The sequence below is a fragment of the Theileria equi genome, chromosome 3 (genome assembly GCF_000342415.1).
Source record: "Theileria equi strain WA chromosome 3, complete sequence".
NCBI lineage: Eukaryota > Apicomplexa > Aconoidasida > Piroplasmida > Theileriidae > Theileria > Theileria equi.
Window position 1 is genome coordinate 1,114,039 of NC_021367.1, and position 15,225 is coordinate 1,129,263.

The 15,225-nt window shown below is 36.1% G+C and overlaps 5 protein-coding genes across 5 annotated transcripts; 1 reads left to right on the plus strand and 4 right to left on the minus strand.

Annotated features, from left to right (window-relative positions):
* Nucleotides 1-562: 562 nt before the first annotated feature.
* BEWA_005360 (hypothetical protein) lies at nucleotides 563-1,384 on the minus strand (the record flags this gene model as incomplete). Its single annotated transcript, XM_004830737.1, has 1 exon — nucleotides 563-1,384. One exon carries the CDS (start codon nucleotides 1,382-1,384, stop codon nucleotides 563-565), a length of 822 nt encoding a protein of 273 aa, XP_004830794.1.
* A 292-nt stretch (nucleotides 1,385-1,676) lies between these two features.
* Nucleotides 1,677-3,515, plus strand: BEWA_005370 (B-box zinc finger domain-containing protein; the record flags this gene model as incomplete). The annotated part of the gene is made up of 9 exons (XM_004830738.1): nucleotides 1,677-1,826; nucleotides 1,895-2,022; nucleotides 2,057-2,121; nucleotides 2,155-2,271; nucleotides 2,308-2,558; nucleotides 2,593-2,717; nucleotides 2,751-2,829; nucleotides 2,864-2,999; nucleotides 3,025-3,515. The coding sequence occupies 9 exons, from the start codon at nucleotides 1,677-1,679 to the stop codon at nucleotides 3,513-3,515; spliced, it is 1,542 nt and encodes a 513-aa protein (XP_004830795.1).
* Nucleotides 3,516-3,564: 49 nt separating this feature from the next.
* On the minus strand, nucleotides 3,565-4,983 carry BEWA_005380 (hypothetical protein; the record flags this gene model as incomplete). Its single annotated transcript, XM_004830739.1, has 2 exons — nucleotides 4,885-4,983; nucleotides 3,565-4,742 (listed from the first exon to the last, which is right to left on the minus strand). Exon 2 carries the CDS (start codon nucleotides 4,648-4,650, stop codon nucleotides 3,565-3,567), a length of 1,086 nt encoding a protein of 361 aa, XP_004830796.1. The 5' UTR covers nucleotides 4,651-4,742; nucleotides 4,885-4,983.
* Nucleotides 4,984-5,364: 381 nt separating this feature from the next.
* Nucleotides 5,365-6,872, minus strand: BEWA_005390 (hypothetical protein; the record flags this gene model as incomplete). Its single annotated transcript, XM_004830740.1, has 6 exons — nucleotides 6,556-6,872; nucleotides 6,415-6,513; nucleotides 6,150-6,378; nucleotides 5,978-6,114; nucleotides 5,712-5,944; nucleotides 5,365-5,659 (listed from the first exon to the last, which is right to left on the minus strand). Exons 1-6 carry the CDS (start codon nucleotides 6,790-6,792, stop codon nucleotides 5,365-5,367), a joined length of 1,230 nt encoding a protein of 409 aa, XP_004830797.1. The 5' UTR covers nucleotides 6,793-6,872.
* A 134-nt stretch (nucleotides 6,873-7,006) lies between these two features.
* Nucleotides 7,007-14,353, minus strand: BEWA_005400 (hypothetical protein; the record flags this gene model as incomplete). The annotated part of the gene is made up of 2 exons (XM_004830741.1): nucleotides 7,007-14,005; nucleotides 14,045-14,353. The coding sequence occupies 2 exons, from the start codon at nucleotides 14,351-14,353 to the stop codon at nucleotides 7,007-7,009; spliced, it is 7,308 nt and encodes a 2,435-aa protein (XP_004830798.1).
* Nucleotides 14,354-15,225: the final 872 nt, after the last annotated feature.

Genomic DNA, 15,225 nt, shown 5'->3' on the forward strand with positions numbered 1-15,225 from the left:
TGCTATAAGGGAGTAGCTAAATCCAAACACAAAAACACCCAAAATCACGTATAGAGTTGTGTAAAGGTTACGACAGAAGAATTACTAAAACAAATACCAATTGTTATGGATATTACGCATCACATATACATGTAGTTACTTCACATTTGAACTTTTGGAGGTTGCAAAACCGATAAACTCAACCATTTGCCCAAGTTGGTTTAGTTGGGGCAATGTCACGACATACTTGAGTTCCACTTGGCAATCTAATCAATCTAGGCCCATCTGTCTATCACTAAATACATCTGTTAATACCTGGGTTGTTTATTTAAATGCTCCACAAACCTCTCTTGCTACGGTATTGAATACTCGGTTACTCACCGCATTCCCTGACAACGCGTCCGTAAGCTCTTGGCAACGATGTAATATGTACTACAATCATGCTAGATATAACCTATCAAGTAAATCTCATGGGTACATCAAGAAGCTTTGATGTTCCTACATACACATATGTATAAGAGACAGATCGTAATATCATTTAAACGTGCATCAAACGCGAATTTTGTATTTGTTCTGCGATTAATCACTGCATAGATGGTCTAAACTTTGTTGCTTCTACGCTGTTGTGCGATGAAAATCCTGTGCCTCCGGGTATTAAGGGAACATACAAATCCCTTTCAGAATCTTCTCCTCCACCCAGGAACTTTTTCAGTACTATCTTACCAGATTTCTTGATAACACAGGCCAAATTGTGCGATATAGGTTTTTTTGATACGGAGCAAATCCAAACAGTGGAATTATTCTCCTCGGAACCCCTAATGCTTTCAGGGTTTAGGTCTACGAGATCTTTAACCTTCAGCGGCTTACCACTTATGGGACATGTGAGTATGTTTTTCGGCCTAGGAAGTAATATATTGTCTGCGTCTTCTTCCTTTTTCTGTGGCTTTGATCCTGGATTAGATCCGGTCCAAAAGCTATTAGCTACCTCTTTATTGTCTTCTTTAAATGTGTTACTGGGTCCTGTTGTTTTTATTCTTTTATCCAATACAGATCCATATAGATTATCGTCAAGAAATTTACGTTTTCTCTCCTCGAATTCCAGCTTTTCTTTCTCTTTCAACGTTGCTTTATGTTGTTCTATATCTAATTCCCATCGTCTAATTTTCTTTTTGTTATCTTCTAATTGTTTTGATAGGTTCGTTATGATACATTCTCGACAAAATATGTACCCAAGTGGTGTTGTAACCGGTTTGATCGCAAATGACAAACACAACCAACATTGTTCAAATTTGCGCATAGATGAAGAGCCCAGCCGTTGCTTGAGTGAGTTGAAATCTTTGATCTTCTTCCTTTCATGGTATGTAAAAATGGAACTTGACGTATTATTTTTGCTATGTCTTGTCATTTCATACGGGTATACAAAGGAAATGGCTCAAAGCGTTGGCGCAAATATTATTTACATGGCCCTAAGTTATAAAATTCGTTTTTAAACACATCATAAATATATGTGTGCATCAAATAAGAGTTTTTTTACTCTTACAAACAATATAAGTGATTATATATTACATCATTTGTGTTGCAGGTTATAGGTAGGCATCCTATCACAAACTCCCCAATAAAAATAGATATAAAATGGCACACATCACATTTTATTCAAAAGAAATGAATAAATAAGTGTTCAGATCCGGACTTATAGCATGGAGAACCCTGTTATCAGAGACAGTGATGAATGGGACTCAATAGAGTTTGCTCTTCAATTACGCTGCCGTTCTTCAAGAGTTAGATTATTGCAAGCATGGAATATAACAAAGGCTGAACCCCTCTCTATGTTCAATCGCCGCTCCAAGGTATCCAATTATCCATAAGACGTAGCTGTCTCAGTTGTCTGTATTACGCAATCTCCATTTTGTTTCAGAATACACTTGTTTTGGAAAGTTTTATCGACTCTTCTGCATTAGACCGCTACAATTCTGTGCAGAATGTCTGCACAAGAGGTTTTGAAATTGGTGCAAATGGCTTTATCGTAACAATCGGAAATTTGAGGTAATTCGTTAATTTATAAATCTAAATTTAACAGTCTTCCTGGGTTTCCATTATTGAATACTGACGGAAATGGAGGAGACTTGCTAGCTAACAATATCGGTAAATTTTTTTCCTAGTATACTCTTAATGCAGGCACACTAGATAATAGTGGCAAGATCGTTCCACCAAAGAGTGCTACAATATCTGAAACAACGTTTTCAAGCATACATGGTGATAAAAAAGTTTTTGAATATTTTATATGTGACGTTGGTAAGTCTGGTTCTTATTATGGAGATGTAATTGTAGCTGTTGGCAAATCCATAAAAGTTCCAAATGTACTCGAGGCACAACGATCAAGAGTATCCATGCCAGCAGAATATGATTCATATTTTTTATCAAATTCTGAATCAGAAAAGTTTGATACAATAACTGTATCTAATACGGTGGAAAGTGGTATCAAAAATCCAACCCATTTGGTTGGAGATCATTCTTATACTAAGGGTGTACTTCCAAAAAATGCCTTTAAACACGAATATATAATATATGATTCTTCTCAGGTACTAGTTTACTAATTATAACAGTTCGATACAGATACTTCCAAAGTACTTGATACAATTTGAATGCAATCCTAGCGCTGAAGAATCTTATGCTTTACCACTATGTGATAATTGTCAAAATGATGTGGCTACGATCTATTGTTCTTCTGATGCTGCTAGGTATGTTACATGAACTAAAGTAAATAAAAACAGGATGTGTACAAAATGCGATACTCGCATACATTCACAAAATAAGGTAGTTTCTCGACACATTAGGATGCCACTTAATGAGGTATTACCGAATTTACAAATCAATATCACAATAGATGCCGAGAGCACAAACAAAGTGTAAAATCCATCGTTCCAAATCATATCACTTGTATTGTATCGTTTGTAACGTTCCAATCTGTCAGCTCTGTACTTCGAATCATATTCATAACAACACATCAGATGGTATTTTGAGTCAAGAATACACAAGATTATATAGGAGAAACGACATTTATACCCATCAACATTGCATACGAATCCGCTGTACTTGACCTTAAGACGACCTCAAACTATATCATAGATAAAAGGAGAAAAGAGCTAATGAAAGTCCTATCTGATATAGAAACTGTTAAAAATGTGGTATCAGACAACTGTCAAAGTGTAGAGGCTGCATGCTACGAAATGTTGGAAGAAGCTCTAAAAAATCTGCAACATCTTGTAGATAAATCACTGGGAATTGTATTATCGGAGCAAACAGAAAACAAGAGGCAACTTAATGAAATAAATTGGTCGGAATATTTCATAGGATATATGCGCAGCAACCTACTCCCCCCCGACTATCTTCGATCATGGCTCTGTCATTGTAGATTGCGAAATCAGCTGTCGAACAATAGCTACAAAGGACCACAAAAGGAACTGTTCGCAGACATCGTGCTAGAAGCGGAGCTCAGCATCGTTCCAGAAGATGTAAAATTACAAAACAAAACATAAATAAATTGTACTATATGCATAAAAATATTTATACGATGATTTAAAAGAGTTATGCTTCAGATTCACTGCGAGCACTGCCTTCCAAACTGCTTTCACCGTGCACAAGGAATGGTCTGCTCGCCTGAGTATATAAATCTATAGGATCATCATCGGATTGCAGATTCTTTATAACATCAAAAGCTCCCAAAAGACGACCAACTAACACGAAACATGTGGCCAATATAGCCTGCCATGATGGAGATTGTTGTACAGAACCTATTACAAAGAGCAAAGCAACTGAAATTAACTCTAAACAACGCCATGGAGCTTGACCAGTCTGTCTAATTAGCCTATTAGAAACAACATTCTTAACGAAAGGTAGTGCACCAACGGTGAAAAAACAACCCCAAACTTGCCATGTTCTAGGATTTATCAAATCAAAGGGCAAACTTTCAGTCAAAACCTTGATTTCTCCACCAAAAATGATTGCAATTGGGAGCAAAATAGAACCAAGGAGATGTTGATGGTTGTGTAATGAATTACCCTTTCCATTAACAATATGAAGTGCCCTTTCCATGCAACCAGCACGGAATATAGCAGCCAAAAAGGCGTAAACGCAAGCTGCAGTAATTACACTTCCCGGAGCAATTTTAGGGTCAGTTGATCCCAATACAAATGCAAGAAGCAAAAATCCAATTGCTTTCCATCTCATTGGCATATACTCCTCTCCACAAGCTACAAACCTTGCTGCATGATGAGCTGCCACAGCTCCGGCTGCCAAAATAGGAAAGGCTGCTGTTGTTGGTGCCTTTGACAATAACACATTTGCCGATGATAACATAGATACATAAGATATTGTAGGCAAAAACAAATCCCTTAGCAACCTATATTCAATGGCAATTGGTGGAAAATATGCCAATTTGGGAAATGCTGCACCAAAATCACCCAAAACCCAAGCTGTCCATAAGCCTTGGGTGAGTTGCCACCATGTTATAAACAATGGAGCTGGAAGTACTGTGACAAACAATGTATGTACAACGTACACATTGCATAATGTCAGCAATATAAACAGAGCCTCCAGCGTCAGTAGGCTTGGATCAGTGCAAAAGGGTTTTATATCCTCCCAACGAAAATACGACTTATAATTCACATCCATTGCTATATATTTACCTAATAAAAATGTGTTCACACCCAAAATTAGAGTGCAATTTTATAATACATCAATGATTCTTCTCAACAAATTAGTACCTACAGCAATTGTGTCAATGTGTAATCACATTGTGGCATATATATGGAAGTTTATGTACACACCAAACATAAAACACATTTACAAGTGTCTAATGGGGAAATAAGCTCATAAAATGGAATTTTTGTGAAACATATTCGTTACCTAGAGATGGCCACCGGTCGAATCCTTAAAGCATACCCTTGTGATCTGTAGATTTTCCAAGACGAATTATCTATTGTTTTGTCAAGAATTAATTTTTATAAACTTACACATCTAATGAGCAAGTGGGAATTTTGAAGTCATGGGTAACACAAATGATGCACACCATGTGCAACAGATGATTTTAATGTTCTTGATGAATAAACGGCTCGTCGTCTTAATTTTTTCGTTCAAATGTAGGAAAAGTCCTGTAGTTTCAAAGGAACTCTGAACCAGGGGTTTTTAAACTCATATCTACGCGTTCATTATACTATCCAGACCCAGTGTGCCAAAAACGTGTTGTATCTGCAAATCATGTACATAAAATTACTTTCTACATTAAGCTATGCGCAATTGAAACTGTCTACAATATAGACATTCACCTAGCTAGCAAAATATATCGCTCGGAAATCTAAACGACATTAACTATTCGTTCTACGATATTTACTCGATTTTATTCAAATTTTTGTTCTTGTCTTCCCATTCCTTTGGTGTATGGCACTTCATAGTGAAGGCGTGTATCTTTGCCATCTCCTCTGCAATAGATGCATTGACCAATCTCTGTCTTTCTATCAGTTTCTTATTTTCGAATAGAGTTGAAACGATAACAGCATCAAAAGCCGCGCCACAACCCCCGGATTTATCTACAATATTCAAAAATGATGGCGATAGCGCCAATCTTATCTTATCTTCGATAATTCCCTTATTCATTCTTGCATAAAATATAAGTAAACTTTTACTGAAAAATTAAAGTGTTTTCAATTACACAACTGAAATTTTAGTGAATAAACGATCTCCCAGTATGCGAAGCATTTGGATGATCCTGATACCCAAGAGAATCCGCAATCTGCTTGAGCTTTGTGTTCAACCTCTCGCCAATTCTATGCCAGTTCATTTCTGTGCCATCAGAAAAATTAATGTTAGGATTATATCTGTATGTAGGCGGAACTGAATGAGAGGGACCAGACTGTGATTTTTGCTTCAAAGTGTTATGCGTAGTATTTTGATCTCGAATCTCCTCATTCTGTGTCAAGTGTGAATATACATAGAAAAATACCTTTGATTCCATACATCTCAAATTTATTATCAACCTAACATCCTTTACATTACGTAATGCCGATAAAAGAGGCATGATGTCCAACAAGGCTGTATCATACGAACCTCCAAACCAACTATCGATAGGAATAAAGTTTTCTGCGTGTTTAAGTTAAGTACATGTAGATACCAACCTGGAAAAATGGATCCAGCAGCCAATGAATTATCAATCAAAATTACTTTAGAAGTATCATTACGGACTTTTCTCAAATCCTTGACAAATTCTCCATAATCATTTATAATACAATCGTTACGATATAGTTTGCGATCAACCAAATGATTAATACATGTGTGATGTAATATTGCTTCCGCATACTGCTGACAACTCGCGGTGTAAATAACAATTTCATAGATCTTCCTCATCTAACGATATGTAATATTACTGTATCTCCCACTAACCTCCATTAAAAATGTGTCTAAATGCGGTCTTTTGAAAACAACGAAGTGGGCGATCTTATCGTTAATCTTTACAGGAATTGTGGGCACAGATCTATTAGGCTAAAGGTCATTGTAAACTAAAATTGAGCATTTTTAACGTACCCTCGTTCTAACTGATCGGATAAGCGTCTCATCGAGATCAAGTACAAGGGAGTAAGTATGTTTGAACTGTTTAGGTAAGAAAGACGAGTTATAATAGATAGACGTTTCAGAAAACGAACGCTCTATAACCTTTAAAATAACATAAAATAGACATACGCCGAAAGCATAGTAATTTACTCCATATATACATGATATAGTTGATGAAAACGCAGACGATAAAATAGCCAGTGTAATCATTGTTAACAAGGATTCATATGATAAAACAACATTCTTTTAATATACATTTTGACTCTATATCAAATATAAATGTATAAATTGAGGGGAACCAGGATATAGACACCCCGACACGTGGCTACCAAACACACATTTAATATTATATTTTACCTGAATAAGATAAAAGTGATTATTATTTAAATATATTGTGACTGTTGAATTGTTCGGTATAACACGGTTACGGGGCTAATTCGCCAGTATCTTTGTACCGTATAAAGAGTGTATATCCTTTACTTATATATTCACCTACATTGCGATCAAGACTCTTCTCGGAAGGCTTTTGTACCTCATCAAACAGTATCTTTGCTGACATATTATTATGATCCTCCTTCCGCAATAAGTATAAACCTTTAACTTTCTTATCTATTTTATAGTAGTCTGCGTAGGCATCTGCCGCCTCTTTGATAGTGTAGTTTTTCCATAGAGATTCGGATGGATTCCAAGGATTTTTAAATTCTTGTATCATACACTGCTTAGGTTCATCAGATGCCATTATTGGCATAGCGATAGGTTTATGTTTTTTTAGTGGTACATAAAATGTTGAAGTCTGCTCCTGTAAATTTACAGATATAGAATTGACCTGTTCTATATCATCTTTTGGCATATAATTTGATAGCAAATCGGCCATTTTCGCATTGTTTTCCATAGCGTTCTTTATTGTTGAGTTTCTTACTATAATTTCATATGTCTTCCCGTCATTTATTTTTACCGATAATGTAATGCTCTTTTGTGGATCATTCGCCGCTTCTTGAAATACCTTTAAGCTGGTTAACAATGATTCCTTTGTCATAGATGGTGCTTTTTCTTTACTTTTCTTGCTTTCATTACCTTTTTTTGTACTTTGACTCTTTTTCTCATCATCCAGTGAAATTGGTTCACTTGTGTTAAATCTCAATTGTTTTATCATATCTGCATCTTCCGCAGATAAACCCCAAAGAGCTAAATCCCTAAATGTGAGATTCCCATTCAGCGCATGTATGAATTCTTTATTAGGTAAATCAAATGTTTCTACAACTCCATTGGCTAATTCAGCAACGACCGTTAGATTTACGTTCTTATCTTTTAGCAGAGCGTCCCTAAACTTCTGCATATAGGGAGATTGCGATATTGGTTCATTGATCTTGAAAGGAATATTTGTATCATTGTTCACAGAAAATTTTTGGTGGCCCTGCAAAGCCTTTGTCAGAGTGGATAATATGAGATTTAACGAGTGTAATCCACCCAAATGCTCCTGCGCTATACCCAGCTTTAGCAACATACTTGTTACATCTGGATGACCACTCAAAAGGGCGAGGAATTTTTGACTATCAACCTCTATAAATTCATCATAACCGTCATCAGATTGTACATCAACAAAAACATGTCCATCCTTCTTTTTCAAGAAATCTGTAGAATTCTTGTTTAGAGTAAACTCTGAACCATAGTTAACACTTCGTGATTCTCCTTGCTTATCATCTAAATTAACGTTAAATTTTATGTCATGTGATTTTTTATCTTTGGATATCGGTGCATCAAAATAAATAGTAACACTGTGGGAATGATCCAGATCAGTAACTCCGCAAACATTCAGTAAGTTTTGCAATGATATTGAACCCGACAACATGTTAATGTTATCTATTGGACAGTTTACGTTAAACCCATCTATAATTATTCTAAACTTGGCATTACCTACTTTATCCATATCCACGACTCCTCCCGGAATCTTTTCAAATAAGGCATGTAGCGATTCCTGTAAGTCACTTAAACTTGTTGAACTATTTACACCATCCTTTGATATGAAATTCACAAATATGGATTCTTCTTTCTTTATTGGAACATCGTCATTAGAAATAGAGATGGAATACCCAAGACTGTCTAGTTCAGATACAGGTTTTAGGAGTAAGTCATTGGGAATATGACCCTCCTTGATCATACTATCCTTATTTACCAGGAATATTGTTTTATTCTGCCAACTTGGATCCTTTTTCTTTATCATGGTCAGATATTCCAAAAGTGGTTTTGATATTTGCGGAAAGTGTAGAGTTGTAACTGTTCCTTGTAAGTCCCCGTTTGGATCTTCATCCACAATTAATGATACTTTCCCGTTTAGGTGAGAAGTAGGAGAATTGAATATCTTGGTTGGGATATCATTCATATCGTACAAGTGGTTATTTGCGTACATTTTTATATTTACTGGCTTTCCTGGATTTTGCTTATCTTCCTGAAATATCACATTTCTGACGTAGTCATTCAAGCTATCATGAGGATTTGTAGTAACTTTTGGTCCAGAATAGTCTTTGGGCATAGTAATATGGATTGGAGACTCTATAGTTATCTGTTCGTCACTGTGTCTATTTGTAGGAATCCTTCCACTTTTTACATCATCCTTTCCGTGGTTCGTAAAGCTCATATTCATGTTGTATAATCCTATATCATCGGCATCCGAATCAAGGAATGTAATGTTGTAAATATCAGATGCACTATCATCAACACCGCATATTCTTATGATATCACCCATCTTTATTTTTTTAGTTATATCATCTATATGACAATCACCTTGTACATTATTTATAAATACACTCCATTGTACTTGTCTCAGCACCTGGCCTGTATATTTGGAAAAGAGACTCTTCATCAAGTGTTCAGGTAATGTATCATCCTCCAAAATGTGTTTTGCCGACACCGTAGATTGATCAACACAAACACACTTTACATTAAATACCTTTTTCTCATTTGGATGTTTATATGAAACTCCAAATGTCATGGATGGATTATTGTGAACATTGTCAATATTAACACAGTTTGCCATAAATTCTTTAAGTGACATAGAGACAAACTTCGCGAGATTATCGATTTGACACTTATGCTTAACACCGTTTATACCAACTTTAACAACAAAACTATTGATTGTATTAAGATGGTCACCATGCATAGTCTTCAACCTCAATATGATCTGTCGTTTTAAGCTTTCAAAATTTGTCTTAAAATCCTCTGCAGGAGATACCGTCTCCGTTTTCCAATCTCCTGATAGATTATCATCATTTATGTCATTAATCTGTAAATTTACATTCGTAATGGAATCATGTGGGAAAATATCATGCAAAGACATTTTACTTGGCAAATTTTTCATATTGTAAACTTTTGTTTTCATGGTATGAGTAGGTTCTTCTCCATTTATAGTTAACTTGTAATGATCCATATGAGATAAATCTATGTTTGGATTGTCGTATAGATAATCAACAATAGGTACATGCAGATCTTCATCATAATGTACAGAAGACAGTCTGTCATCATCATTGAAAGATATATCCATTGGTACATTCGCTCCCATAGAGTTCGTTTGTATCTTGGTTTCATCAAAAAATTTCACATGTGCATTAAAATGGTAAAATGTGCCATTTTCTGGAATGTGTACAGGAATTCCACATGCTTTAAATATATCCAACAATAAAACTTTTCTAAAATCTTCTAATTTTGTTAAACTCTTAGAAAGGTGGCAAGGATAAGTCCTACCATTCTTTGTAATGGACAAGAATATACCCAGAATATTAGAAACTGAAGATCCAAACATATTTGTTATTCTGGAATTGAAGTCTTTAAGAGGTGACTTTAGCGAACCAGGTGTGATTTTTACCAAGGAACTAACTCCCAAATCTGAACGCCCATTCTTCAAGGTAAACTGTGCAATAGGTGGACTATTGTCACCACCCAAACCATTTGTGAGTATAGAACCATTTGGGTTTTCTAAATCCTTTTCCGACATCTCTAACTTTAGGGTAACCGTAGATAAATCAGGTTCTTGTCCTTTTTTCATGCAAAGATCCAATAGTTTGTCTAATGTTATGTTCCTTACGATATATGCCTCACGCAATGCTTCCAAGGAGCATTTTACTGGTTGTCCGTTAATTAGAATATTAACATCACCCATATGATCTTCTGGAACCCTTATAAGAAAATTACGAATCTTTGAATTTATTGTTCGTATATCATCAGAATTTGGTCTCAGTTCTAGTGGCTCTGATAGTCCATGATTTTTACCAGATGTAGCAATAGTGATATGTGGTGGAGCACTTGGTCCAGTAGCTGGTCCCTTTGTGAAGTGTAATGACTTGCACATTTTAAGATTCATAATAGGAATATCAAGAAGATTTTGCACGGACACTACCTTTCCATTCTCATCTATACAAGTTACACTGTATGAATGTAAAGGAGAGAGTCCATAATCACCAGGTTCATTCATTGCTCTTTCAAAGTAATCCCTGATCGTCTCATCAAACTTTGGTTGTATCTTTACAGAATCAATTATTGGAACATGTGGCCTTTGGTGGTCATCCTTTAGCTTAAATGAAACCCGCATAGGTGTATTCCCACCATTCGACGAATTATATAGACTTGACATGTTTCTACCATCATAGGGTTTGTCATTTATCATGATGTCACTTAAGTCTGAGCCAAATGGAACCGAGGAGAAATATTTGTATATAACATTCTCCAGTTCGTTTGGTCCCAAATCATCGGATGCAACAAGATGTGATTCGTTATCTCCAGAAGATTTGGAAAATATAACATTATGCGGGTGATGGCCTGTGAAATGCTCTGACAAGTTAGCGTGTTCTTCACGTGTCATAAGACTAAACACCAAGGCTCCTATATGACTACTCTGTATGCCATACAAATATTCAAGAAGCGTAAAAGTACTATCTGGGGGAAGCTCGTTACAATTTATCACGGTTCCATCAATGGTACGTATTTCCAATAGTTTGACAGTTGAGGTTAAATCTCCCCTATTCTTAACTGCATTTTTGACTACCTTTTCATATGTATCATCCTTTTTCATCATTCTCATTAAAAAGTCACCAACTCCTTGCATAGTGAATTTTGACAAAATGCTGGGAGGAACACCACGGCATGTTCCATCACCTCTTTGACTGAAACAAAAAGTGAATTCTTTAGTAGTAAGGGGATCTTTCCATATCAAATCTAATGGGTGATCTGAAACACCCAAGGTAATTCTATCTGTATGATTGAAGAGTAAATCTCCGCCCTTCAAATCATCGTCTGAATATGCCTTTCCAGTACTATCCGTGATTATTGTGTTAATTTCACCTGCGTGTCTTGGATCCGATTCAAACCACTTGTGCAATTGAGGATTTGAATTCATTCCAAACAATATGGTAGAATCAAGTTCATCAAGTGATTCATGAGGATGTACGTTCACAGAAAAATGAACAGGTGTATCATGAACTATACCATTAACATCAACAGGGACTGTAGGTTGGGCGTACAATGATACATTTGGATTTAGGCCATTTTCCCACAGCTTTCCTATGTCTTTGTTATTGTTCCCCTCAACAGCTATATACAATCTTTGGGTCGATTCCTTGTAACCTCTCTTTCTTAGCTCATCAAAGATTATATTTTGCAGCTGTTCATCTGATGCACCATACGGAATCTTAACTGTAAACTTGATTCTTTTGTTATTCCCATATTCAAAATTTACAGGAATTTCCACTCTAAAATCTGATTCCGCGGCAATTCTGTCAGCTCTAGTCCCAGGAGGCAAATAATTACCATCACTATTAATGTTGATACGCATATTAACCCTGTTCTTGGAATCCATGGGATGGAATCTAATATGGCTATGTATATGTTCCTCTGGTCTAAGAATATTGTAGTTATGAAGCGCTGCCTCGTACGCATTCTCAATGTCTTGTGTAGATGGATGTGTTGTATTTAAATGGATCTTGAAGTTTCTAACATGCCCACCAGAATCAGTAAATATGCCCTCAATTTTAGGTGATGCTTTAAGGATTATGTGCGAAGTTTTCCCCAACTTTTGTTCTTTAACAATATTTGCGATATCTGCAATAAATGTTTGGTCATTGGGAATTTCTCCTTTAAATGTTCTTATATTAACAAATGCCAAATCATCCCTGGAGACTAGGTGGCCATCCTTCTCAAGTGCCAAAATAATCGCATCCTTCAAATATGCTAATCTCGCAGTTTCAACATAGTTGACTGTCAGTGGCCTTACAAGTGACACACTGTTGTCCGGATTTAATATTTCAACCTTTAGATTAAACATAGTTGGTTTATCATTTAGGTAATACAAATTCAACTCTAGCGAATTTCTACTAACACAAGACTCACTCAACGGTAGTGTATCCAGTGTAGAAACCTTTTGCTGCCTAATCAAAGTATATACATCACCTCCTTCTTCAAGACAACCAGGGACTGCGTACGAATATAACTTGTATTCCGTTTTCATGTTCCTTCGGTTCTTTTTGATAATCACCTCACCATCATGCACAATATTCTTAATAAAAGCGGTTACTGGGTAAAAATGAGTAGAAACTACAGCTTCTAAAAGATGGAACCTTACCTGTACATATGGTGAAAATGTCCAAAGTGTATTCATTGCCAGTGGCATATTTTTAAAATACTTGAACTTATACTTTTGTGGATTCAAAAATTTTTTATTTATGGCAACCAATGAAAAATGTAATGTATCAACACCCAGGATTTTTGATGCGAATCGTTGTGCATTCACTTCTTTTTTTAACAGTTTCTTGTATTCACTCAGTGTAACATAATCTGCGTTGTAGATAAAGTGATCTACTGTCCTGGAGAACGGGTTTTTAATGTTGATATCCATTTTAATAAAGGGTTCAACCTCCAAAATAACCTGAGGAACACCGTTCTCTATATGCCCTGTTAAAGCTTTGTATGCACTATCATCATCTTTAAATTTTTTCCCGTTTACTTTAGTAAATCTGCATTTGTGAAGTGGATCCTTTCCCAATGCAGACATAATATCACGCTTTAATGAAAATATATTATTGAATTCTCTATGAAAAGAAAAGCCATTCGTACTGATGTTTATAGCCTGAGTGGTATTTGGAAATCCAACGATATGCACAACGATAGGAGTCTCTCCGCTAAAGCCGTCAGCCTTCACATCAAACTTACAATCAAAATGCATTTGACCTCTACTTTGTTCTTTTGACACTGATATCCACCTTACAGTACAAGTAGCTACATTGTTAGAAAGGTAATCTAACAATTCCGTGGCATTATGGTCGGGTGACTCTAACTTAAACTTTGCCGATAGTAAGCCATCTCTTTGCTTGAGATCCAAATAGTTACCTTGTTTATTCAAAATAACATTATTGAATGTATGGGATGAATGAGGCATGAACTAAAAAGACATTAGGATGAATGATTTGAATAAACCAACCGGATGTTCATTCTTAATGATGGGTGATTTCATTTGATCATTCACTTTATCCATGAATCCCTTTGCAGATCTATTCTTTACTTCCAGAGGGTGCTGCTGCGGTACTCCTTGAGAGTGTTGCAATGGTACCCTCTGCGGGCGTTTCTGCGGAGACCCTTGGGCATGTTGCGGTGGTATTCCTTGCGGGGCGTGCTCTGGTGTTCTTTGGAAGTGCGAAGGTGGCGTCTGGGGAGCGGTTGGAGGATTATCCTGCACTTCCCGATTCATTTGTGTTAGTTCTTTCAAACTGGGATATAACTGGTTTCCCATCTTGAAGAAATTATATTTTACAAAGAAACTCTTACCTCCAAGAGACTATATTCCTCAGCGTCATACTGAATATTTTCAGGGTGTAAATAGAGTGCGCTGGCTAGGATAGAAAAGCTAATGGGAACTGTGGAAAATATGTGCACAAAAATTGGTACCGTACCCGTTGAAGTAGTCTCATTTGTTGCATGTGAAACCGGAAGTGAATAGACCAATGTTGAAGATATCACAAACCAGAGTATGCACAGGTGGAGAATTTTTTTCAAATGACTCCACCTAGAAACATAATTATGCGAACCCATCGCACTGTCTCCACTGTGATTTACAGTTCCCTCAAAACTGAGACTGTTCATCTTTGTCAATAATTATACATGTGGAATACGAGTATGGTTTATCAAATCATGTCTGCATGTAATCAATATTTGGTGATGAATATATCTCCTTACCTGTGGTTCCTAACAAATTAATTGTTGACTATCTGCATCTTGGTATACCGTATACCGTATTTACCGTTTATATCAGATGAATTCAACGATTTTAGCACGAACAGGGTCCTAAAATTATCAAAGGGAAGAATAGTAACAGTCACTAAAGAATCTGAAGACTAGCACATTGTAGTATATATCTCTACTAGAGATATATTTGCGACAAATGAACTCATTAATATCAAATTATACAAATGCAAAGCATTCAATGTGTGAATTAACCTATTTTTGTCGAACGTGATATGATAAATGAAAGAAAAATCAAGAAGCAAGTAGCATCAAACTAATTGTAAGTTGCTCAAATCTTATCGATTTGCAAATCTTTGACGCAAAGCCTGTCTACGGTGTGTAGGAACGAGAACAAATAGACAACGGTCACAAATATCGTGA